Source organism: Phyllobates terribilis, unplaced genomic scaffold, assembly GCF_046119375.1.
Source record: "Phyllobates terribilis strain yellow unplaced genomic scaffold, ASM4611937v1 Scaffold_11__3_contigs__length_659146591, whole genome shotgun sequence".
In the NCBI taxonomy this organism is placed as follows: domain Eukaryota; kingdom Metazoa; phylum Chordata; class Amphibia; order Anura; family Dendrobatidae; genus Phyllobates; species Phyllobates terribilis.
The window spans coordinates 537,542,642-537,569,781 of NW_027362771.1; the positions used below are offsets into that span (position 1 = coordinate 537,542,642).

General features: G+C 46.3%; 1 protein-coding gene across 3 annotated transcripts in view; it reads right to left on the reverse strand.

The window, feature by feature from the left end:
• The window catches only part of LOC141166804 (adhesion G protein-coupled receptor E3-like), a 212,453-nt gene that overhangs the window by 125,371 nt on the left and 59,942 nt on the right, over window positions 1–27,140 (reverse strand). For all 3 annotated transcript variants that reach the window (XM_073653855.1, XM_073653854.1, XM_073653853.1), the window contains 3 exons: window positions 26,335–26,403; window positions 14,578–14,679; window positions 13,647–13,805 (listed from right to left, as the gene is read on the reverse strand). In XM_073653855.1, coding sequence (XP_073509956.1) covers window positions 13,647–13,805; window positions 14,578–14,679; window positions 26,335–26,403 — 330 coding nt within the window. The remainder of the gene's footprint in view (window positions 1–13,646; window positions 13,806–14,577; window positions 14,680–26,334; window positions 26,404–27,140) is intronic.

The window sequence follows — 27,140 nt, forward strand, 5'->3', positions numbered from 1 at the left end:
ACCCCACTCTCTTTCCCAGTCGACATGTCAGTAGAGGAGGTAATCGGTTCAAGTGCGTCAGTCGGACGGACAGGTGTAGGCATGCATTCAGTCTCTACATCCCCGGGGTCAGTGTCTCCGACAGTATTAGTGATATCCATCTCTCTAGGTATCACAGTAGGGGAGTCAGGCTGGGAACGGCAGGGGCGCAACATATTACGGTGCAAAGTTCGGATGCTGCCGCTGTCTTCGCCCTGCACTCGATAGACGGGGCCACCGGGGTACGGCTGTCCAATTACTCGATAGACTTCGGTCTCCCACTTGGGCCGGAGTTTCCCTTGCGGCTTATTTATTCGGACTAGGACCAGTTGACCTACATTCAGTGGGTCTTCTTGTACCGGAAGTGGGTCAGCGTGCACTTGATCCTGAATTTGTCGGCCTACTAGCCGGTAGACAGTCTCCATTCTCTGGCGGTGTGTTTGTAGCCAGGAAGGATAGGTACCACAGGTATCTTCTTCGGAGCTAGACAGTTGCAACTCATGGATGTCTTTGCCTGGACGGCCAAAGAGAAGGGTGTATGGGGTGTATCCGGTGACGGAATGGACCTGATTATTATAGGCCCACAGCAGTTCCGGGAGGAATCGAGGCCAGTCGGGCTTTTTGTCTTCAGCCAAAGTCCGGATCAGTTGTAAGAGGGTCCGGTTAAAGCGTTCACACGCGCCATTCCCTTGTGGATGGTAAGGGGTGGTCCTGGACTTCCTGATTCCATACATCCGTTGGAGTTCTTCAATGACTCGCCCTTCGAAACAAGCCCCCTGATCAGAGTGTAGCCGCTCCGGACACCCGTAGACCCGAACTAATTGCTGACAGATAGCCTGTGCAGCTGATTCAGCGGTCTGATCCTTGGTAGCAACAGCGACAGCGAATTTCGTGAAGTGGTCCACCATCACCTGACAGTACTGGTAGCCACTATTCGCCGTTCCGATCAACAGATAGTCCACCATCAACAGCTCGAGGGGCCTCGACGTCTTAATAGTCTGGACGGGGGCACGCTGCTCCGCAGACTTGTGGAATTCACAGGTACGGCATGCTTGACAGACGTTTTCAACCAACTTACGGAGCCCCGGACAAAAAATGAACTGCTGGGTCCACCGGAGGGTCTTGTCTATGCCGAAGTGGCCGTTCCTCCTGTGAGCTTCGCCCACCATCTCATGGGCCAACTGCACCGGGACGACAATCTGCCAACACTCATCCAGCATATGGGATAAAAGGGCCCTGCGACACAGGACTCCATCTTTCACGATCAGCCGATCCCACTGGGCAAGCAGAGCCAAGGCTCCGGTCGATAGTCGGGCTCTCACTTCGGAGGGCGGGTTCTCTTGTTTATTCACATATTGTTTCAGTAAGACGTGCTCGGGATCTCGATCTTGAAGCTTGGCCCATTCTTGCTGGGACAGGGGAGATCCCACTACGGCTTCAATCCCTCCTACCGCATACTGGCGGCTATCTTCTATTTGCTTTGCGAGCCGGGCAAAGTCAGGCATCTCATCTTCCTCCAACTCTTCATCCCGGTCCCCCACTGGCGGGGATGATGTCACTCTAGACAGGCTGTCAGCATTCTGATTCTCGTTCCCCGCCCTGTATTTAGTTTTGTACTGGAATCTAGAGAGCCTGGCCATCCAGCGCTGTTCCATTGCCCCTAGTTTGGCATTCTCTAGGTGGGCAAGAGGATTGTTGTCCGTCATGACCAGCACCTCCGCTCCTGTCAGATAGCCGGCAAATTTCTCCGTCATAGCCCAAGTCAGAGCCAAGAGTTCCAAGCGGAAGGAGCTGTAGTTGACGGGATTCTTTTCGGTGTCATGGAGAGACCTACTGGCATAGGCTATCACGCGTTCTTTATTATCTTGAACTTGAGAGAGGACCGCCCCTAGACCTTGAAGGCTGGCGTCGGTGTGCAACTGAAACGGTAATGTGTAGTTTGCATATGCCAGAACAGGGGGTGATGTTAGAGCAGCCTTAAGTGCCTGAAAGGATTTTTCTCGGTCAGGCCCCCAACTGATGCGTAGTCCTCTGGGGCAGTGGTTCAGCAAGCCGAGCAAAGTCCTTGACAAACCGACGATAGTAGCCTGCTAGCCCCAGAAAAGCCCGGACTTCTTTGACGGTAGTTGGCTGCGGCCACTCTTGAACGGCTGCTATCTTCTCCGGAGAGGGCTGGACACCTTCGGCCGAGATCCGGTGACCCAAGTAGTCGATTTCCTGCTGGAACAGACGGCACTTGCTGGGCTTCAACTTCAAGCCGTGTCGCCTCAAGCGCTGGAACACTTGGCCAAGCTTGTGAAGATGATCTTCAAAGGTGGCGGAGTATACCACGATGTCGTCAAGGTATATCAGCGTAAACTCTAAGTTGAAGTCCCCCAGACAGCGTTCCATTAGTCTCTGAAAGGTCCCCGGTGCGTTATTCAAGCCGAACGGCATCCGGTCGAACTCATACAGGCCCATGGGAAGGATGAAGGCGGTCTTTTCCCTGTCCTTCTCACTCATTGGAACCTGCCAATATCCACTGGCCAGGTCTAGGGACGAAAAATATTTGGCCTTCTTCAGGGCGGTCAGTGACTCTTCGATCCGAGGAAGTGGATATGAGTCCCGGATAGTGCAAGCGTTCAGCCTACGGTAGTCCACGCAAAACCTTAGGGAACCATCTTTCTTTTTGACTATCACCACGGGTGCAGCCCACGGGCTCTGGCTTTCACGTACCACTCCGGCGTGTAGCATAGATTCTAACAGGCTTTTCACCTCCTGGTATTGCTGAGGTGGTATCTGCCGGTACCTCTCGCGGATAGGGGGGGTATCGCCCGTGGGTATCTCGTGCTGAATACTGGTGGTACACCCAAAGTCTGTGTCATGCTTTGCAAAGGAGTCTTGGTGTTCCCGCAGGAGTTCCTCCACTTGAGACATTTCTTGTTTGGTGTACTGAGACGTGTCCAGCTGCACTTTTTCCAGTAGTTTTCGCCCAATGTCTTCATCGTCTACTTGAGCGTTTATGGCTGAGACGGTTACCGTCCAGTCGCCTTCTGTAGACGGGGTGAATTCTAGGGGCCCAATGGGATTCACTTCCGTGGGTAGAGCATATACCCGGGCAAGTTGAGTGCTGGCTTCAAGGGCTAGGCCTACGTCTGCGGTGTTGTTTAGCCTGACAGGGACTCTCCCGTTCCTCACGACGGCTAGAGTGCGAGCAACTAGTGGGTTTAGCTTACCCCCACTTGGGGTCCTCGGCTCGATCAACACTTCAACCCCCTCAAGTTGTCGGTGGGTGTTAAGGGGTAAGGAAATGACTGTCTCTTTTTCAGCGGGCAAAGTAATCCGAGTACGGCGTGGCACCGTAATGGCGGCTAGGGGTAGTTGTTCCTCTGCCATCTGTTGAAGTCCAACGGTCTGGATTACGCGCTGGAACGCCAGACGAGTCGGCTTATGTTTGGTGACTTTCTGCCAGTATTTGGGTCCTTTTCTTGTCAACAGCATAAGATCTAGGTCTTTCAAGATGTTCATTCCAACTATCACTGGGGTTTCGGAGCCGAAACCTTCCTTGACGATGACGATCCCTCGTTTCCCTAAGTCCAGTCCGCAGGCCTTTGTGTCCATCCAAGCAACTTCGGTCACTGGAATGGGTAGATTATTAGCCGCAATAATCTTAATGGCGGTGTCTGGGTCACGAGCAGTTCTTGGTTTGAGGTAATTTTCGTAAAACTGTTCAGAGATCGTGGTCACTTGTGACCCGGTGTCCATCAGTCCCTGTACGGCAATTCCTTCCAGGACAACTTCAAGTGTCGGGCTATTCGAGGCAAGAGCACTCCGCCATCGGCTCTGTTTTTCCACACCCCTCTCCTTGGCCTCCCCTGCTGTGCGAGCCTCAGCTGCAGGGGTGTCTAGTTTAACGGCGGCCATTGTGGTGAGGCCCGGCGTGGTAGCTCTGCTTGTGGATATGGCTGGGGTTCCATTCGCTGGTCTGATCGAAATTCCCTTCGCTGGGGTGACTGAGGGTTTGTTCGTTGGTGCGACGGAGGTTGTTGCGGAGGGAAGTGTTGAGGACAACGATTTGCCCTATGGCGAGGATCACCGCATGACCAACACTGTCTCACGGGAAAACTAGGCTGTGTTCGCTGGTCTCCCTGTCGGTCTAATGTTAACTGTAATATCTGTCTCTGTAAGTCTGCTACCATCTGTTTCAGGTCTTCCGTGTCACTGTTCGGATTTTTAATGTCAGATATGGATCTGCACGCAGCACCTTGAATCCCCACATCCATGACGGGTCCCCTTGAACGTTCTATGGCTTCCTGTTTGACTTCAGCAAAAGTAAGAGCCGGCATCATCCGGATCAAGTCCTGTAATGTGCGGTTAAGATACTGGTCTCTCAGTCCTATTACAAATTGGTCTCTCAGTACCAGGTCACGAGAAGCCATACCAGCTAGTTGCTCCCCTTTTCCACAGGTTTGTTCAAGGAGTACCTGAAGGGCGCTCGCATATTGGGGAATATCCTCCCATTCAATCTGCGTCCGTCTAAAGAACATGTGTCGCAGTGTTCCCTGGTATGTGGTCGGCCCATAGGTGTTCTCCAGCACCCGCACCAAATCATCTACTGTACGCTGGCCCCTGACCGTCTCCAGTCTGACTGTCGTCCATGCCTCCCCCTCTAGCGTCAGTACCGCCATTTCTGCCAAGGTCTTAGGGTCAATATTATACATTTCCCCCAGTATCCGGACTTGTTCCGCCCACTCTGGTACAGGGTAGTTTCGTCCGCCAAATTTCCTGACCTGATTCACAATAGACACCGGCGGGGCTTTCTGACTGTACACATGGCCTGGGTGGGAATCCTGTTGGTCACAGATCCTGCCGACTACGCCAGATGAAGTGACCGCGGGCAAGGCCGCGCATTGGTATCTATGATCTGGCCCAGCAAGATCCCCACACACAGACTCTATCTTGATAACCGTATCTTTACTCGTATACATTTTTAACACAGCAAAGAAAAACAATAAATGACAACCGTAAATATGCACAGTAATAACGTGTACTGATAAGCTGACCCTCACTGTCCCTACTCACACGTTACCAGTCCTTTACTCCAGAAGGATGTGTCCCCCGTCGCAGGCCTGTCTGTCTTTGCAGGAGGGCGTCCCAGACGGAAAAAAAAACAGGAACAGCAGAATTCACGGAAAGAAATCAAGGGATACTTCGGCCTCTCGCCAGAGGTCCCGCTTACAGTCTCTCTGATCCGGATAGAAGCTCTGGTGGGTCCCCTTATGTAGTCCACACTCCAGTAGCAGGGAGTATATCAGCTGAATCCTTCAGCAGTGCAGAAGCTGGGGAAGCCTCCGAGGATATGGTGTTAGATAGAAGAAATCACGTTGAGAGTCTCTCCTGTGCCACACACGAGGGCCTGCACACCGTCCTGGCTCTTTTCACAGACCACAGCAGACTCTTCGCGCGCTTTTTCCTGCTTCCCACTTTGGTCACGTGACTCTCTAGGGCGGGACACAGGAGGCTCAGTCTTTTTCTCTGTCATCACACCCTGCGCAGGTGCAACCTCTGACCACAAGGTGGCAACATCATCCTGTGTAATCACTTCTGTAACAGGCTCTATATCAATTATCACAGAACAGCCAGAGCCGGCCAGCTCACTACAGAGAGCATCATGAAGACCAAGGAACACACCAGGCAGGTCCAAGATACTGTTGTGGCAAAGTTTAAAGCCGAATTTGGATACAAAAAGATTTCCCAAGTTTTAAACATCTCAAGGAGCACTGTGCAAGCGATCATATTGAAATGGAAGGAGTATCAGACCACTGCAAATCTACCAAGACCCGGCCGTCCCTCTAAACTTTCATCTCAAACAAGCAGAAGACTGATCAGAGATGCAGCCAAAAGGCCCATGATCACTCTGGATGAACTGCAGAGATCTACAGCTGAGGTGGGAGAGTCTGTCCATAGGACAACAATCAGTTGTACACTGCACAAATCTGGCCTTTATAGAAGAGTGGCAAGAAGAAATCCATTTCTCAAAGATATCCATAAAAAGTCTCGTTTGAAGTTTGCCACAAGCCACCTGGGAGACACGCCAAACATGTGGAATAAGGTGCTCTGGTCAGATGAAACCAAATTCGAACTTTTTGGCCACAATGCAAAACTATATGTTTGGCGTAAAAGCAACACAGCTCATCACCCTCAAAACACCATCCCCACTGTCAAACATGGTGGTGGCAGCATCATGGTTTGGGCCTGCTTTTCTTCAGCAGTGACAGGGAAGATGGTTAAAATTGATGGGAAGATGGACAGAGCCAAATACAGGACCATTCTGGAAGAAAACCTGTTGGAGTCTGTAAAAGACCTGAGACTGGGACGGAGATTAATCTTCCAACAAGACAATGATCCCAAACATAAAGCAAAATCTACAATGGAATGGTTAAAAAATAAACATATCCAGGTGTTAGAATGGCCAAGTCAAAGTCCAGACCTGAATCCAATCGAGAATCTGTGGAAAGAGCTGAAAACTGCTGTTCACAAACGCCCTCCATCCAACCTCAATGAGCTCGAGCTGTTTTGCAAGGAAGAATGGGCAAGAATTTCAGCCTCTCGATGTGCAAAACTGATAGAGACATAACCCAAGCGACTTGCAGCTGTAATCGCAGCAAAAGTTGGTGCTACAAAGTATTAAATCAAGGGGGCCGAATAATATTGCACTCCCACTTTTCAGTTTTTAATTTGTTAAAAAGGTTTAAAATATCCAATAAATTTCGTTCCACTTCACTATTGTGTCCCACTTGCTGTTGATTCTTCCCCAAAAAATTAGAATTTTATATCTTTATGTTTGAAGCCAGAAATGTGGCAAAAGGAAGAAAAGTTCAAGGGGGCCAAATACTTTCACAATGCACTTTACGTTAAAGAACATCCTTTCCAGGGCAATGACTTGTATATAAGGCAAAATAAATAACCAAAAACCAAAATGCTCCTCCACACATTGGGCTATGTTCACACGTAGCGTTTTTGATGCGTTTTTACACTTTTGCATTGCTTTCAACCAAGACAAATGCATTCAACGGGAAATGTTATTTTAACATTCTACAACCTTATCTGGCCATGTGGTGTGTGGAAGCATCATCAGACACATCCTGTTTCATTTTTGAAGGAGAGATTGTGAAAGTCACAAACACTATTTTTACAGCCTTACTATTCTTAAAGGGCCAGCAGTCGGCCCTCGCTATTGTTAGAGAGCCATCAGCCGGCTATGCTTTGTTGTTCCCATTATTAACAAGTGGGTCTCCTATACTTTTATTGCGTATACAGTGACTGCAAGGGCTTCCAAAAATTAGGAGGCACTCCAATGCCCCTTGCAAGAGACGTAGAGGTCAGAGAACCTCCGAAAAAAAATGTTCCGATTATTAGGAAGTGGGTCTCCCATAGTGTTTGCCTATGCAGTGAAGCAAGGGCTGCCAAAAATTTGGAGGAGCTCCAATGCCCCTTGCAAGAGATGTAGAGGTCAGAGAGCCTCCTAAAAACAATGTTCCCATTATTAGGAAATGGGTCTCCCATAGTGTTTGCCTATGCAGTGAAGCAACAGCTGCCAAAAATTTGGAGGCACTCCATTGCCCCTTGCAAGGGACGTAGAGGTCAGAGAGCCTCCTAAAAACAATGTTCCCATTATTAGGAAGTGGGTCTCCCATAGTGTTTGCCTATGCAGTGAAGCAAGGGCTGCCCAAAATTTGGAGGAACTCCAATGCCCCTTGCAAGAGACGTAGATGATTGTTGATATTGTACATATGGTGGTGATATGGTGGTGGAGGATGAAGATGTGGAGAAGGAGAAGGACAAGAGCAAATAGACAAAATCAGGAAGAGTATACCATGTCTGGGTGTGAAGACAGAGGTGCATGGGAATAGAGTTACACCTCCCCAAAAAAAGACACTGTATTTGAGTTTATGTTACGCTGCTATCATTCGGTGTTGTTGAGAAGTCTGGCGCAATCCAGCCCTTGTTCATTTTTGTAAGAGTCAGCCTGTCAGCATTTTCAGTTGACAGGGGAATGTGCCTATCGGTTATAATTCCACCGGCGGCACTAAAAACCCGCTCTGACAAAACGCTAGCGGCAGGGCAGGCCAGCACCTCCAAGGCGTAGAGAGCCAGTTTTTGCCACGTGTCCAGCTTGGATACCCAACAATTATAAGGCACAGAGGTATCACAGAGGACGTTGGTACGGTTGGTAAGGTACTCCCTCACCATCTTCCGAAACTTTTCACTCCTTGTGAGAGTACCCCCGTCTCAGGGCCTGTGCGATGGGAGGGTCTGAGAAAACTGTCCCAGAACTTTCACAGTGTTCCCCTGCCTCTGCTGGATTGCATTTGTGGCTCTCTCAACTGTACTCCTTGGCTGTCTAACGAACTGTGACCTCTGCCGCCAGTGTTTTCAGATGGGAATTTTCTCGCTAATTCCACAACAAAGGCCTTCTCGTACTGCCCCATTTTATTAGGCCTGTCCTGCAAAGGAATAAGAGACAAAATGTTCTCCCTGTAGCTTGGGTCTAGAAGCGTCACCAACCAGTAATGACTGTCACCTAAAATTTGGACAACGTGAGGGTCACGGGAAAGGCAGCATAACATAAACTGAGCCCTGTGTGCCAGACTGCAAAGAGGTAAGACTTCCGTGTCCTCACCAAGAGGATGGCTGACCATGCTCTACTCCTCCTCTTCCTACTCCTCCCTGTCCTCAGGCCATCCACGCTGGACAGACAGTTTGGCAATTGTGCAAGTAGTACCATCTATAGCGCAGGAAACTAGCTCCTGCTCTTCCTCCTCCTCCTCTTCCTCATTGTCACCCAATCCACGTTGGGATGAGATGAGGCTGGGCTGTGTGTAATCACTCTGTATGGTTCCTTGCTCCATCTCATCGTGCTCCGCCTGCAATGCATCCTCTTTAATTGAGAGCAGAGAGCATTTCAGAAGAAGAAGGATGGTGATGCTAATTATGGCGTCATCGCTGCTCACCATCTTAGCGGAGTCCTCAAGGTTTTGGAGGATGGTACAGATGTCTGACATCCATGTCCATTCCTGAGGTTTTATGTGTGGAGTCTGACTTGAATACCAACGGCCTTGTTGATGCATGTAGTCAACAACTGCCCTCTTCTGCTCACAAGTCCTTCCAAACATCTGCAATGTAGAGTTCCAACGTGTGGGGACATCACACACTAGTCGGTGAGCCGGAAGCTGCAAACACTGCTGAAGCACTGCAATAAAGCTAGGTTATGATTAAGGGGAACACATAGCCCTGAAACGCATAAACCAGTGTCCTGGGACCTTGCTGTATCAAGCCCTCCACCTCCAAAATGTTTGCCTGTGTTTTTACATCTAAGAATTTTTTGGAATAAAGCTTTAGAACATATCGCTTTGGTACCGGATTTTTTCGTATTGAATTGAATCCTCGGCGTCGGGAGGACGTGTTCCGACTGGGTCCCGGCTTCCACTATGTTAACCCAGTGTGCCATCAGCGAGATGTACCATCCCTGCCCACAAGCACTTGTCCACGTGTCCGTGGTTAGGTGGACTTTCCCAGTAACTGCGTTGTTGAGGGCACGGCTAATGTTGTGGGACACGTGCTCGCGTAATGCAGGGATGGCACACCGAGAGAAATAGTAGCAGCTGGGGACCAAGTACCGAGGGACGGCCGTCGCCATGAGTTCGTGGAAAGCTTCTGTCTCCACTAGTCTAAAAGGCAACATTTTGAGCGCCTGCGAAATGTGTGAATTTAGTGGTGTGGCCTGTGGGGCGTTAGCTGCGTATTTGCGCTTGCGTTCCAAGGACTGGGATAGGGACAACTGTACACTGTGCTGGGATAAGGACATGGATGTGCTTGCTGATGGTGCTAGTTGAGAGTGCTCAATGACAGGTGCAGGGCGGGAGGCATCTTGGCATGCGCCATGGACAGTGGATTGGCGTGCACGCAAAACAGCGGAACAAGCAGTGGTGTCACCCGCAGACACTGTTGCTGGACCCTGAGGTTCGGCCCACTTAGTCGGGTACTTTGCTGCTATATGCCTGATCATGGTGGTGGTGGTCAGGCTGCTAGTTTTGCTACCCCTGCTGATGCTGGCTTGGCAGGTAGAGCAAATGACCTTTTTGGGGTTATCGGCAGAGTTTTTAAAAAACAACCAGACTCGGGAAGACCTAACAGTTGTACTGCCAACTTCCGTCGTGTTGGTGTTACGGGGAACGGTTGCCCGCCTTCTGTCTGCGGCCACCACGCTGCTTCTTCCTGCCTGTTGTGATGCTATGCCTCCCCCCCCCTGTGTGCTGCTGTCCTGGCTCTGCATGTCCTCCTGACAGGTTGGCTCAGTTACTAGATCATCCACCACCTCTTCTTCCACTTCCGCACCCTGGTCCTCCTCCTGACTTTCTGGCAATTGTGTCTCATCATCGTCCACCTCTTGTGACACTTTCCCACTGTCGCCTTCGTGTGACCGTGGCTGCTCAAATATTTGGGCATCGCTACATGCGATATCCTCTTGCCCCGCTTCAAGTGGACCGGGCGAGAGGCCCAAATCTATAAATGGAAAAGTGAACAGCTCTTCGGAGTGCTCAAGTTGTCTCTGGGCACTCGGCATGGTGGGAGGAAGGAGGATCAGGGTGAGGAATATGCAGTCCAAACTCATGGCTATTGAGACTTGACCGTGTAGAATACAGGGTGGTGGTGGTGGTGGCTAAGTGACTGGAAGCATTATCTGCTATCCAACCAATAACCTTTTCACACAGCTCTGTGTTCAATAGTGTTGTTCTACGGTCCCCTATTAATTGGGACATCAAGGTCGAGCGAGAAGATGTGGGGGTTTGTTGTGGCACAATTTCAGCTAGCCCACGGCCTCGGTCTCGTCCTCTGCGTGCACCATCATCATCATCAAGTCCACTTCCCCATTCTTTGCCACGCACCTTGCCCATTTTAAATGGAGGACAATATTTTATACATTCACTACAAATCTCTGGATTTGAACCGCAGTGATATGTGAAACGTGTGACGAAAATCACAGTTTTAAATAGCTGGCCTGTAGGTAACTATTTTTAACAGCAAACTGGTGTCAATAACTTCGCTAACACACTGCAACAAAATTTAAATGGAGTCCAGAAATGGCAGAATTTTCAGCGCACTTATATGTGATCCGTGTGACGGACAAACCACAGTTTTAAATAGCTGGATTTTTAGCACTGTAATATGGAAAGGATCTGGCTGTATTTTGCAGTGCCAACAAGCAAATGGAGCAGAAAAACGTCATTCTCTGGATTGCTTTTTAAGCAAATAATCAGGATTAAGATCCAAAAACAAAGTATTCCTGGCCCTTGATACCTGGGGCTATTTCTAGAAATATCTGTAAAAGCACCAGCAGACAGAACTGGAATGGACCCTCTTGCTATATGCAAAGCAGTCTGCCACATACACTGCCTGCCTGCCTAGCACTGATATCTATGCAGGTGGATTAGTCCTCAGAAGGACTGTTAGTTGAGAGGGATATGTGTATATTATATGGTGGTATACCTACACTAACTAAGAAACAAGCAAATCTCTCCCTAGCTCAGCAGCACCTCTCCCTACACTGTCTGATTCCGGAGTGACTGTGACGAACAAGACGACGCCAGTTCTGATATAGACCTGATGACACTGTGCGGCCAGCCAATCACTGTAATGCCACAACCAACATGGCTACGGCATTTCAGTGTGTGGCAGACAATCCCTGCATGTTCATTGGCTCTGTAAAGAGCGCCAAACATGCAGGGAGGGGACTCGAGCTCCCGCTGAGCAACCCGGAAATACTCGGCGAGCGCCGAGCATCTCGAGCAGTGAGATGCTCGGGCGAGCACAGAGCAGTAGCGAGCATACTCGCTCATTACTAGTGAGGATGTTACCTTTAGTTGCATGTTCTGTGCATGTTATCAGACCAAAATTACCAGGGTATGTAAACTTTTGATCAGGGTCATTTGGATGTTTTTTGTTGTCATTAAGATTTAAAAAGAGAAAACACAGTAGTTTGACAATAAATGGCTTCACCCAACCAATAACCATGAGTGGAGAAAAAGTTTTTTTGTTATCATTCATATGTTCTGAAACAAGGCCAAGAAAGGAAAAATTCTGCTGGGGTATGTAAATGATGCGCCCCCTGGGCCGCGCATGTGAGGGGATACCCGGAACCGGACCCGTTGCGGAAGCTGGGGGTTGTAGTCCTCGTGTGGCGGGGACCCGGTCCCGTGGCTCAGGGTGGTCAACTCAAATGGCGGTCTATTTATGTGGTTTTTATGATATTAAATGTCCAACTACGCCACCCGTGGATTGCGGTCAGGATGAACCGCCACTGCAGGGCAGACCGCTGAGGCTGGTGTTGTGGGTGCAGCAGAGTGTAATACAACTCCCCACGAGAGGAGTGTAGCCTCAGGGCAGTGTATGCGGAGGATGGGGGTGATGGTGCAGGGGTAGCAGTGACGACACAGAGTCAGTGATGCAGTCCAGGGCCTTTACTCACAGTTCTTATTATCCAGACCACTTCTGCAGGTAACGGCTGCCCACGTCGTACTGTGCTCACCAGGTGACGGGCTCGGCCGACTCCCAGGTATCTCCGGAGTGTTTCACAGGACCCCCTTTGTGTGTCCTTTCTCTGGCCTGTCATACCCCGCCAGTGACCTCGCTTCTGTCCGGCTGCCTCGGGCCTTCTCTTGGTAAACTTGGCGCCGGTTTCCCTGACCCTATATGGTGCCTTCCTAGCGGGTATAGCGAGGGGCTGCGCCACGTGAAATGTCACAGCCTCCGGTTTCTAGCTGAGGGTAGTTCCCCGCCTCCACTAGTTTCGGGGACCGGTCTCCCCTTTTGGCCTAACCCTTCTACGCAGGTAGATTCAGGCGTGTGGTGACGACTCGCCGGTCCACACCCCTGGGGTCCCTTCGTTCCTTGTTCCTGGAGCCTCCTCCGCTCCTCTTCCATCATTCTCCTTCCTTCTCCTTCCTCCAGGCTCCGGCCGTTCTCTCCGGCCTGCCTGCGGAGCAGAGCTCGGCCTGACCCTCTGCTCCCTGTCTCCTCCTGTGACTGTACTCATCTAAACTGAATTGAACACTGTCTCTAAGATGGCTCCCACCTTTTATACCTCCCTCTAGGTGCACCCAGGAACTGCCCTCTCCCTCCTATGCACTACAGGGCCCCCCTGTCCTCTGTGTTCCCTCCCCCCACACCAGCCAGGGACAGGGACTGTCGTGCTCTACTTGGAGTATATCGGTTGCCCTGCCCCCCCAGAAATGTGGTGTATTGCATGCAGGTGTCGGGGTCCTGATCCACACTCCATCCTTACCTGGAAGTGAGATATCGCACATCTGGTTGAGATGCAATACCTCTGTAGCGACCGAACCCTCGGGGCGCTACATATATATATATATATATATATATATATATATATATATATATATATATATATACTACCGTTCAAAAGACCTCCTCAGGTCTGCACTAGGTATAATGGGGTATCAGTCACCTGGAGCCACACTTTATATGTATATGTATACAGTATATATGGAAGTTGTCATTCAGAATGGAACCAGTTTTGGAGTACAAGTCTCATAACTCTTTATTATTACCTTTTGCCGGTTATCACTTACCTGTACATTTGTTGAGTTTTTTGACTCTGGAAGGACAGAATTTGGTTACATTTTCTCTCTGGTAGCCTTTTTTACATTCACAGTAATAACCACCTGGGGTGTTTCTACACTCAGCAAAAGCATCACAAAGATGTGTGCCATCTCTGCACTCTATTATTTCTGTAAAACAGAGAAAACTTGAGAGAACATTTTTGCCCTTGCTTACCAATTTTTCTAGGATGTTAGAAGGATTAAAAGTTTAGCAGCAATTTTTATTTTATTTTTTTCAACAAAATTTACAAATTGTACAGACCTATTCAGTTTTGATGTGACATGGAGGGGCCTATATGTAAAAACAAAATCCCCAAAAAGTTATACTATTTTAAAAACTGCACCCGTCACAGTATTCAAAATCGAATTCAGGAAGTTTGTTAACCCTTAGGTGACTCACAGGAAATAATGCAATATGAATTGAAAAAGTACATTATTTCAATTACAATTTACCATTAGCCCCAATTTATTCATTTTCACAAGGAGTAATGACACAGAATGCCACAAAAAAATGTGTTATGCAATTGCTTTTGAACGCGGCAATACCCCTTATGAAGTGAATCTACTGTTTGGGTACTCAGCAGGGCTCAGAAGGGAAGGAACGATGTCTGACTTTTAGAGCACAAATTTTGCTGGAATACAGTGTGGACGCCATGTTACTTTTGCAGAACCCGAGAGGTGGCGAAACAGGAGAAACCACCATCCCCCACAAATGACATCATTTTGGAAACTGCAATTTGTATTTTATGCCAAACCAACACGTACTTATTGTAGCAGGAGTGAAAGTGCTTCTGTTGGGTGTATACACTCATGGGGTATATGTTAGTCTTAATATATGCCCTGGTATACTTATTTTTTTGCGGCGGCCCGCTGTATAGAAAAGAGCGCACACAACACTTACCTACACACTCTCCATCATCTTTTTTATACCCTGGGATACAGGGATATGACTCATTGTAGGGCTGGCCTTCTGGGCAGATATGATTATTACAGTTGGTTGTATCTGAAGGATAATAAAAGAAGTCAGTTTAAGTTTTTATGGAAACATCTGCATTTTAACTCTTCATGGTTATATGAAATAGAACCTAATATGAGATTCATATTACTCAAATTACAGGCAACATGAATCAGTCACTGGCCGTGTGATTGCAGCCGTGTATGTTTTACTCTGAAATGCTGCAGCGTGTCAGAAACAACATAGGAACCATGGCCCCAATTCATCAAGATCACTGAGAGAATCGCCAGTCTTAATGAGGGAGTACCCGTGTTGGAGTGAACGCTCCTGATTCATTAAGAGGTGCACGTCTCATAATGAATTAGGTGAGGCACATAGTGGCGTGCATCTCGGTGTGCGCCTTACCACAAATCTTACTCCAGTTTCTGCTGGAGTAAGGTTTCTGGCATAGTGAACTCCACCGCTCGTCATAAATTTGACAAGTTGGGGTCACAACGCCCTATCACACGCCCATCCCAGCTCCACAAACTTTATCAGAGCTGTGGTGAGAATGGCGTGAAACCCAAAAGTGTGAAACCCAACGGCGTGAAATGTTGGACTGTCTAGGGATCCAGAAAGGAAATTAGTATTCTCATGGGAGACAATACCCCATGGTATAGAAGGATGCAGTGCTCAATTAACGATCTGATGTGTTTGGGAGCCTTCCACTTCTTCATTGTCAACAAATGTGGATGGCAGATAAAGATCGGGAAGTTGGATTTCAATAATCTGATCATTATATTCTTATTAGAGATGAGCGTTGCTCGACTCGAACTGTTCGCCAATCTCAAATTCGAGCTGTTTTGGGCGGTGTTTGAGCCGTTCGGCGAACACGAACGATTTGAAAAAAATTCGGCTGTTCGAGGTTATGTTCGATAACTGTTCATGCACCAAAATCATAACTGGATTTTTTCTCAGTAATGATGAAAATTAATGTTAATAAGCAGTTTGAGTGTACAGCGGGGTGGGGGGGAGGGGCAGGGGATGGATCTCTGCAGGAACAATGAAGATCTCCATTTTTTTTTCTCTTTCCCGCATTTACAGTGGGGAGGTGCAGTCTGTCAGCCTATCAGCAGCGCACACACGGAGCGAAGTGCTTTTTTTCACACAAGCAAGGGCATGTGTCATTGGCAGTGTATGTCACATGTCCTTGCCCTATAAGACCAAGCCATTTTCCCCGTCGCCACCATTTTCTCACTGCTGCAGCTGCGTGTTAGATGGCACCGCTGTTGCTGTGTGCGCTATACCTTGTTAATTTCAAGCCAATTTTCGCACAAATCTACAGATAGCTTGGGAGTAGGGAATAGTTGTGATTGCAGTCCTTTTAAGGACTAGGTTACAGCACTTCCTACGACTTTTATCAGGGAGGTCTGTGCTCTTAAATAGATAGGTTGTGGGAGTAAAGACTAATTGTAATTGCAGTCCTTTTCAGGACTAAGTTACTTCGTTCCTATCAGTTTTTGCCAGGCAGGTCTGTGCCAGTGCTGTGCAAGTTTTTTTCACAGCATTTGGCTAAATCTAGCAAAGCTAATCTTTTTGGCCTATTGCAGAGTGTGTTAGTCAGTGGAGAAGCCTATCTGTGTTGCAAGCTACACCACCTGTGTATAGAATACCAATTTTTTTCCTACACCTAGTGAAGTAAAACCTTTTGGGCATAGCATCATTCTATTAGTCCATCTATACTGACCTCCACCAGGTTGCAAATTCAATATAATATTTTTCTGCATCTAGCTCTGAAAAAATATTTGGCCTTCTAGCAGTGTGTGGGACTTGTTCTATTAGTCCATCTATACTGACCTCCATCAGGTTGCAAATTGAATATAATATTTTTCTGCATCTAGCTCTGAAAAAATATTTGGCCTTCTAGCAGTGTGTGAGACTTGTTCTATTAGTCCATCTATACTGACCTCCATCTGGTTGCAAATTGAATATAATTTTTTTCTGCATCTAGCTCTGAAAAAATATTTGGCCTTCTAGCAGTGTGTGGGACTTGTTCTATTAGTCCATCTATACTGACCTCCATCAGGTTGCAAACTGAATATAATTTTTTTCTGCATCTACCTCTGAAAAAATATTTGGGCTTCTAGCTGTGTGTGTGACTTGTTCTATTAGTCCATCTATACTGACCTCCATCAGGTTGCAAATTGAATATAATATTTTTCTGCATCTAGCTCTGAAAAAATATTTGGCCTTCTAGCAGTGTGTGGGACTTGTTCTATTAGTCCATCTATACTGACCTCCATCAGGTTGCAAACTGAATATAATTTTTTTCTGCATCTAGCTCTGAAAAAATATTTGGCCTTCTAGCAGTGTTTGGGACTTGTTCTATTAGTCCATCTATACTGACCTTAACCAGGTTGCAAATTGAATATAATTTTTTCTGCATCTAGCTCTGAAAAAATATTTGGCCTTCTAGCAGTGTGTAGGACTTGTTCTATTAGTCCATCTATACTGACCTCCATCAGGTTGCAAACTGAATAAAAAAAATTTCTGCATCTACCTCTGAAAAAATATTTGGGCTTCTAGCTGTGTGTGGGACTTGTTCTATTAGTACATCTATACTGACCTCCATCAGGTTGCAAATTGAACATAATATTTTTCTGCATCTAGCTCTGAAAAAATATTTGGCCTTCTAGCAGTGTGTGGGACTTGTTCTATTAGTCCATCTATACTGACCTCCATCAGGTTGCAAATTGAATATAATTTTTTTCTGCATCTAGCTCTGAAAAAATATTTGGCCTTCTAGCAGTGTGTGGGACTTGTTCTATTAGTCCATCTATACTGACCTCCATCAGGTTGCAAACTGAATATAATTTTTTTCTGCATCTACCTCTGAAAAAATATTTGGGCTTCTAGCTGTGTGTGGGACTTGTTCTATTAGTCCATCTATACTGACCTCCATCAGGTTGCAAATTGAATATAATTTTTTTCTGCATCTAGCTCTGAAAAAATATTTGGCCTTCTAGCAGTGTGTGGGACTTGTTCTATTAGTCCATCTATACTGACCTCAATCAGGTTGCAAATTGAATATAATTTTTTTCTGCATCTACCTCTGAAAAAATATTTGGCCTTCTAGCAGTGTGTGGGACTTGTTCTATTAGTCCATCTATGCTGACCTCCATCAGGTTGCAAATTGAATATAATTTTTTTCTGCATCTACCTCTGAAAAAATATTTGGGCTTCTAGCAGTGTGTGGGACTTGTTCTATTAGTCCATCTATACTGACCTCCATCAGGTTGCAAATTGAATATAATTTTTTTCTGCATCTAGCTCTGAAAAAATATTTGGCCTTCTAGCAGTGTGTGGGACTTGTTCTATTAGTCCATCTATACTGACCTCCATCAGGTTGCAAATTGAATATAATATTTTTCTGCATCTAGCTCTGAAAAAATATTTGGCCTTCTAGCAGTGTGTGAGACTTGTTCTATTAGTCCATCTATACTGACCTCCATCAGGTTGCAAACTGAATATAATTTTTTTCTGCATCTACCTCTGAAAAAATATTTGGGCTTCTAGCTGTGTGTGGGACTTGTTCTATTAGTCCATCTATACTGACCTCCATCAGGTTGCAAATTGAATATAATTTTTTTCTGCATCTACCTCTGAAAAAATATTTGGGCTTCTAGCAGTGTGTGGGACTTGTTCTATTAGTCCATCTATACTGACCTCCATCAGGTTGCAAACTGAATATAATTTTTTTCTGCATCTACCTCTGAAAAAATATTTGGGCTTCTAGCTGTGTGTGTGACTTGTTCTATTAGTCCATCTATACTGACCTCCATCAGGTTGCAAATTGAATATAATATTTTTCTGCATCTAGCTCTGAAAAAATATTTGGCCTTCTAGCAGTGTGTGGGACTTGTTCTATTAGTCCATCTATACTGACCTCCATCAGGTTGCAAACTGAATATAATTTTTTTCTGCATCTAGCTCTGAAAAAATATTTGGCCTTCTAGCAGTGTTTGGGACTTGTTCTATTAGTCCATCTATACTGACCTTAACCAGGTTGCAAATTGAATATAATTTTTTCTGCATCTAGCTCTGAAAAAATATTTGGCCTTCTAGCAGTGTGTGGGACTTGTTCTATTAGTCCATCTATACTGACCTCCATCAGGTTGCAAACTGAATAAAAAAAATTTCTGCATCTACCTCTAAAAAATATTTGGGCTTCTAGCTGTGTGTGGGACTTGTTCTATTAGTACATCTATACTGACCTCCATCAGGTTGCAAATTGAACATAATATTTTTCTGCATCTAGCTCTGAAAAAATATTTGGCCTTCTAGCAGTGTGTGGGACTTGTTCTATTAGTCCATCTATACTGACCTCCATCAGGTTGCAAATTGAATATAATATTTTTCTGCATCTAGCTCTGAAAAAATATTTGGCCTTCTAGCAGTGTGTGGGACTTGTTCTATTAGTCCATCTATACTGACCTCCATCAGGTTGCAAACTGAATATAATTTTTTTCTGCATCTAGCTCTGAAAAAATATTTGGCCTTCTAGCAGTGTTTGGGACTTGTTCTATTAGTCCATCTATACTGACCTTAACGAGGTTGCAAATTGAATATAATTTTTTCTGCATTTAGCTCTGAAAAAATATTTGGCCTTCTAGCAGTGTGTGGGACTTGTTCTATTAGTCCATCTATACTGACCTCCATCAGGTTGCAAACTGAATAAAAAAAATTTCTGCATCTACCTCTGAAAAAATATTTGGGCTTCTAGCTGTGTGTGGGACTTGTTCTATTAGTACATCTATACTGACCTCCATCAGGTTGCAAATTGAACATAATATTTTTCTGCATCTAGCTCTGAAAAAATATTTGGCCTTCTAGCAGTGTGTGGGACTTGTTCTATTAGTCCATCTATACTGACCTCCATCAGGTTGCAAATTGAATATAATTTTTTTCTGCATCTAGCTCTGAAAAAATATTTGGCCTTCTAGCAGTGTGTGGGACTTGTTCTATTAGTCCATCTATACTGACCTCCATCAGGTTGCAAACTGAATATAATTTTTTTCTGCATCTACCTCTGAAAAAATATTTGGGCTTCTAGCTGTGTGTGGGACTTGTTCTACTAGTCCATCTATACTGACCTCCATCAGGTTGCAAATTGAATATAATTTTTTTCTGCATCTAGCCCTGAAAAAATATTTGGCCTTCTAGCAGTGTGTGGGACTTGTTCTATTAGTCCATCTATACTGACCTCCATCAGGTTGCAAACTGAATATAATTTTTTTCTGCATCTAACCCAGACAATAGTTTTGGATTAATACCACAGTTTAGCCACTCAGCTCTGCTCGGTTCCCATCCATTGTTTTTTTGTGCAAACAACTCCAGAGTTGTGAATTAGTTAACCACCAAAATGAGTGGAAAAAGGCCTGCTGCTGGTGGAAAGGGGAATAGGCGTGTTGGGAAGGGGAAAAAAGGTTGTGTCCGTGGAGTAGGTGTTAAAGCAACAGTAACATCTGCAGAAGAAAGACCATCTTCCAGCAAAACTAAAATGTCTACTTCTTTTAGCGGACAATGTGATAAGATCCCTTTCTTACAGCCACGCCAATCGCTACAAATTCCAGATGAGGCACAAAAACAGCAGGTGCTTCAATGGATATCAAGTGCTCCTTTAAGTGGGCTCTCCTCCACATCAACTTCAACATCACAAATACTCCAGTCCTCAGAGGTGTCACCCCAATCGCACTTGCTTCCTCACAGCTCCCAAATCTCCAGCTGCCCGTCTGAGTATGAGGTAGAACAGATGGTTGAGTCTGCAGAGCTGTTTACTCATACTATAGCCTGTGAATCAGAGGTCGGCTCCAGCGCTTCTGTGAATCCAGACGAGGAAATGATCTGCACTGATGCCCAGAATCTTTATGAGTCGGATCCAGGACCAGACGCAGAAGGTTCTGACCATAATGTAGACCCTCCTTCCCAAACTGTAACTCTTGTTGGTGGAGACAATGAGGAAGACGATGATGAGACTCAAATACTTGATTGGAGCGACAACTTTAGTTTTTTGTCAGGGCAGGAACAGGTTGGCTCTGAGGACGACGGGTGTAATAACACACAGGGTGATGATGATGAGGTTGGAGATTCCACTTACTGTCAACCCACAGTCAGCCAAGATATGAGGTCAGCAGAGGAGGTGGAGGAGGATGCTAGTGACGACGAGGTCAGGTTGCGCCTTCCTGGACAGAGACGTAGTACTGGAAGCACGTCAATGAAATAATCCTGACTACTGGGTTGCCACACTGTTAGATCCCTGGTACAAAAGTAAATTTGCAGAAATAATTCCTGCTATAGAAAGGGATGCACGCATGCAGGAGTATCAGCAGAGACTGTTGCAGAATCTTACATGTGCTTTTCCACAAAACACCAGTGGTGCACGTAGTCAATCTCACAGTTCCAACTTGCCAACCGTGGGATCGTCGAGTGTTCAGTACTCAAACCGTAACAGAAACACAGTATCTGCTGGTAACATCAATTTTGCGGAATCATTTCACCACTTTTTTAGCTCATCCTTTGCAAGGCCACAGGAGACAAGTAGTCTGACACATAGTCAACGCCTAGAGACGATGGTACAGTAATATCTCCAAGTAAACATTGAAGCCATGACTGTGTCACTGGACCCTTGCTCTTTTTGGGCTTCCAATCTGGATAAATGGCCGGAGCTCGCCACTTACGCCTTGGAGATCTTGTCATGCGTTCTGTCTGAACGTGTGTTCAGCGCTGCTGTTGGTGTGCTGACAGATAAGCGCACGTGGCTCTCCACTGATAATATAGACAGACTCACGTTCATAAAGATGAACAAATCATGGATCTGAAACGACTTTTCTACCCCTGTGTCATCCTGGGGAGAGTAAAAGCTTGATGATTGGTTAAAATCACCTCACCAACCGTTTTAAGCTTTCAAATTACTAATCATGTTTATCTGTATCTTGGCTGGAAAATAATTTGGGCTTTGTAGCAGTGTGCAGTACTGATTCTATTAGGCCATCTATACTAAGCTCCACCAGATTTAAAATTACTAATCATGTTTATCTGTATCTTGGCTGGAAAATAATTTGGGCTTTGTAGCAGTGTGCAGTACTGATTCTATTAGGCCATCTATACTAAGCTCCACCAGATTTAAAATTAATAATAATTTTAGCTGCATCTAGCCCGGAAAATAATTTTGGGGCTCCGAGATGCGCAAGACACATAAGTGCTTTCTTGCTGCACTACCTGCAACATGACCCTCAGATTGTCAGAATTCGAAGTAATCCTGACTAATGGGTTGCCACACTCTTAGATCCCCCACACTGTTCGATCAACCTTTTCATTTTAATAAAGACCAAAAAAATGGTCATTTTTGAAATTATAAGCATTAGCAGGTTATTAGAAACTGAAATCAAACAGTTTTCAACTCAAAACTTTATTCTAGGTGATGTTACATTTGCACATAGGACCCCTTGTTCGAAAGGAGCTTCTGAACTCTCTCGTCCATTGAATTTGTCAGGTTTTGGATGGTTTCTGCTTCAGTTGTTTTGCATGAGGACAGAATACCCTCTCAGAGCTGTTGCTTAGATGTGAACTGCCTCCCGCCATCATAGACACTCCTTTTGATGATGCTCCAGAGGTTCTGAATGGGGTAGAGGTCAGGGGAGCATGGGGGTCACACCATAAGTTTGTCCCCTTTTATGCCCATATCAGCCAGAGATGCAGATGTGTTATGTGCAGCATGAGACGGTGCATTATCATGCATGAAAATGATCTTGCTGTGGAATACACGGTTCTTCTTCTTGAACCATGGCAAGAAGTGCTGTTTGAGAAACTCCACATACATTATGGAGTTCATCTTTACCCCTTCAGGGATCCTAAAGGGGCTGACAATCTCTCTCCCCATGATTCCAGCCCAAAACATTACTCCACCTCCTCCTTGTTGGCGCTGTAGCTGTGTTTGCGTGGGGTGTCCATCAACCAGCCATCCTCCACTCCATCCATCTGGACCATCAAGCGTTGCACGGCACTCATCCGTGAACAAAACAGTTTTGAAATCAGTCTTCAAGTAATGTTTGGCCCACTGGAGCCGTTTCTGCTTGTGTGCGGTGGATAGAGGAGGTCTACAGGATGGCGTACGCACAGCAGCAAACCTCTGAAGGACCCTGCATCTTGTTGTTCGGGGGACGTTGGAGGCACCAGCAGTTTCAAAAACTTGTCTGCTGCTATGACAAGGCTTTTTTGCTGCTGCTCTTTTAACCTAACTTAATTGCCTGTAGGAAAGAGTCCTCAATTTGCCCTTATCAGCACGCACACATGTGTACTGTGAATCAGCTACATACTTCTTGATTGCCAAGACACTTCATTCTGATCATCGCACAATGTTGATTGTAGTCATGCCTTGACCTAAACACTCCACAATTTGTTGCTTCTCAGCAGCCGACACATCCTTTTTCTTTCCCATTTTGGCAGAAAATGTAGGCTGCTTAATAATGTGGGACAGCCTTCTTAAGTAGTCTTGCCGTTCATTGGACACACCTGCCAAACTAATTAGCACAGGTGTCTGCAATTGCTTACAGTGATATAAAGAGCCCTGACACACATCACCATCAATGAGTTTAACTGACAAACAAACAAATTCTTCCCTTATCACTCCTAAACACTTTTTGCATAATAATTTGGAACACAGTGTACATGTGCTTTTCCACAAAACACCAGTGGTTCACGTAGTGAATCTTACAGTTCTAACTTGCCAACCGTGGTCTGTATGGAGTTGTTCAATAAAGGGCCCAAAATTAAGATAACATAGACGGGAGAGGTCTCTATGAATAGGAATTCCTAAGAATTTGATACCCTGTGAGGGCCAGGCAAAGGGAAAGTTGGACTGGATGGAATCCTGTATGGATTTGGGGAGGGAGACATCGAGGGCCTCAGACTTCGCTGTATTGATTTTAAAATTTGACCATGTAACAAAGTGATCTATTTCAGCCATAACAGCCTGCTGATGGATATATGTGATTGACATCATCAGCAAATGCAGAGCACTTGTACTCGGTGCCTCCCACCTCAATCCACCTAATATTGGGGTTGTGGCGAATTGATGAGAGCAGGTGCTCCATCACTAGGATGTATAAGAGAGGGGACAGAGGACATCCCTGCCTTGTCCCATTGGTGATTATGAAAGGTGATGAAAATGTTCTGACGCGCCCCCTGGGCCTTGGGACATCCGGAGCCGGACCCTTTTTGGTGGATGCTGGTGGTTGTAGTCTCCATGGCGGCGACCCGGTTCCGTGGCTCAGGGCGGTCAAACCAGTGGCGGAACTATTTATGTGGTTTTGATGTTTAAATGTCCGACTACACCACCCGTGGATTGCGGTCAGAGTGAACCGCCGCTGCAGGGCAGACCGCTGAGGCTGGTGTTGTGGGTGCAGAAGAGCGTAGCATAACTCCCCACGGGAGGAGTATAGCCTCAGGGAAGTGTATGCGGAGGATGGGGGTGATGGTGCAGGGCAGCAGCAGTAACGACACGGAGTCAGTGATGCAGTCCAGGGCCTTTACTCACAGTTCTTATTATCCAGACCACTTCTGCAGGTAAGGGCTGCCCATGTCGTACTGTGCTCACCAGGTGAGGGGCTCAGACAACTCCCAGATAACTTTGGAGCGCTTCACAGGACCCCCTTTGTGTGTCCTTTGTCTGGCCTTTCTTACCAACCCTTCTGTCCGGCTGCCTCAGGCCTTCTCTTGGTAAACTTGGCGCCAGTTTGCCTGACCCTATGTGCTGCCCTCCTAGCGGGTGTAGCGAGGGGCTGTGCCACATAAAATGTCACAGCCTCCAGTTTCTAGCTGAGGGTCGTTTCCCGCCTCCACTAGCTGAGGGGACCGGCCTCCCCCTTTGGCCTGACCCCTCCACGCAGGTGGATTCGGGCATGCGGTGGCGACTCGCCCGTCCACACCCCTGGGATCCCTTCGTTCCTCGTTCCTGGAGCCTTCTCCGCTCCTCTTCCTTCCTTCTCCCTCTTCCAGGCCTGGGCCTCTGTTACTAAGCCCGCCTCCGGAGCAGAGCTCATGCAGAGCCCCTGCTCCCTGACACTTCTGCTCAGACTTCTCTGCACTGAACTAAGATGGTGCCCACCTTTTATACTCCCTTCTCAATGCACCCAGGAACTGTTTCCTCCCTGCTCCTGCACTACAGGGTTCCCCTTCCTCAGTGTTCCCTCCCCCCACTCCAGCCCGGGACAGGGACTGTCGTGCCCATCTCAGGGGCATATTGGTCACCCTGCCCTACGGCAATGTGGTGTAATGCATGCAGGTGTCGGGTCCTGATCCACACTCCATCCTTACCCGAGAGTGAGATATCACACCTCTGGGTGAGGTGCAATACCTCTGTAGCAACCGAGCCCTCAGGGTGCTACAGTTCCATTTATCTTCAGCCTAGGTGATGTATTGCGATACAGGGCCGTGATTTTGGCTATAAAAGGGTCCCCTAGACCCCTACCCCAAGCTTTTTAAGAGAATAATATATGGCGTGCCAGGAGACTCTATGGAATGCTTTCTCAGCATCCAACGAGAGTATCTAATTACAAATTTTTAACTGCATCTAGCCCAGGAAATACTTTGTGCCTAGTAGCAGTGTCTGCTAGTCAGCGGATTATCCCGGCTGTTATGCAAGCTACACCACCTGTAGTTTGGACACTTAATTTTTTCAAAGGAAATGCTTCGGGACCATGGGATACTCAGTGAAGAGCATCAGGAGGCACCCCAAGGCATAGGGGCTGGGACTGGCGGTAGGATGCCTTGCGGTGGACAGCTGAGCTCGATCCTTATAAAAGCTTTTTAACTGCAGCAGCTTTAGTGGACGCTACTGGAGCTGGAATTACGCGGCTGCTGGCATGAGACTTGCCCTCCAATAGATCCTTGTAAAATTAGAGAGACAATTTAACTTAAAAAGCTTAGAGCTACCTCCACCACAGGGGGGCTCGCTCGACCCACCAGCGGACAGGCACCAGTATTGGGAGAGGGGGGCTGGCCGTCAGGGTCCACCGCGGCTCTGGTATAAACCCGGCGACACGGAGGTGGCACGGGCAGGAACGGACTGGCCGTGTCGGCTTCTCACTTTTTGGATTTTAGAAGGGCATGACATGCCTATATCTGTGTCTCCCCCTCCTTTTACTCCTCCACCTCTTTTCTTTTCGCATAACTATATGTACTTGTCACTTTTCCATGTGTTAGTTATGTCTTCTGAGCAGTTTGTCAGCTTTTGGACACCTTTGAAGGTGTTTTCTATGTGTTTCTATGTGAACACTACGGGTGTGGCTCAACACTAATTCTTATTAAAAAAAAGCAATGACTGAAGTTCTGGCAGAGACTTATTCTCCTCTTCCTAGTTAGAACTTCTAATCACTTGGCCGAGCCCAAGATACAAACTCGTGTATTGCAGTCGGGAGGAACAGCTGTTAAACTATCATAAAAATGTCTTAACCACACAACGTGTTTCTACAGCACCATTTTACCTGGCCTATGCCAACATTAAGAAACAAATGTGTGTGGATCCCCCAGAACTTCCAATAGTCTTTTCAGGACCTTATCAATTTTAAAGTAATTTTATTATTGTACTATTAGTAGGATTACAGAATTTTGTATCAAAAACTGCCTACAGGTAGCATCTTACATAGGACAGCCCATGATACTTACTTGGAGGGAAAGTCCCCACAGGACAGGCCAACTCCACTTTTGGTTCCTTTGTTGGTCTCGTTTGAACATCTATGAAAACAAAAATAACAAGTGTCAGTATCTCCACATAATATGATATACAGGGATGGTGTGATGTACATAAAGGCACCTATTCTTCAAACAGTTTTGACAAAATTCTGGTAAAAAAACTGCTTAAAATGTTGCATAATCTTGCATCATTTTAAGTTTTTATGCCAGTTTGGCCAGCTCTGACAACTTTTTGAACAGTGTGCAAGGCTTAGTAAGAAGAGAGAGTGGATGACCATTTCATTATAATTTTGACTAGCATACAATGGATGTAAAGAGTCTACACACCCCAGTTAAAACAGCAGGTTTTTGTCATATAAAAAAATCATACCAAGTAAAATAATAATATATACAATTCAGTTGAAAAATAAACTTGAAATGTTTTTGGGTGGACAAAGAAAAAATAAAGAATTAAAATAATGTGGTTGACAGCCTTCAGTATTTTAGGGTAGGAGTCTATCAGCATGGCACATCTAGAATTGTCAGTTTTTGCCCACTCTTCCTTGCAGTAGCGCTCAAAATCTGTCATATTGCAAGGGCATCTCCTGTGTTCAGCGCACTCTTCAGGTCACCCATATATTTTCAATTGGATTCAGATCTGGGGTCTATATGGGATATTCCAAAACTTTGATCTTATGGCAAAGCCTTTCTTTTGTTGATTTGGAGGTATGCTTAGGGTCATTGTCATACTGAAAGGTTAAATTTCTCTTCATCTTCAGCTTTTTAACAGAGTCCTGAAT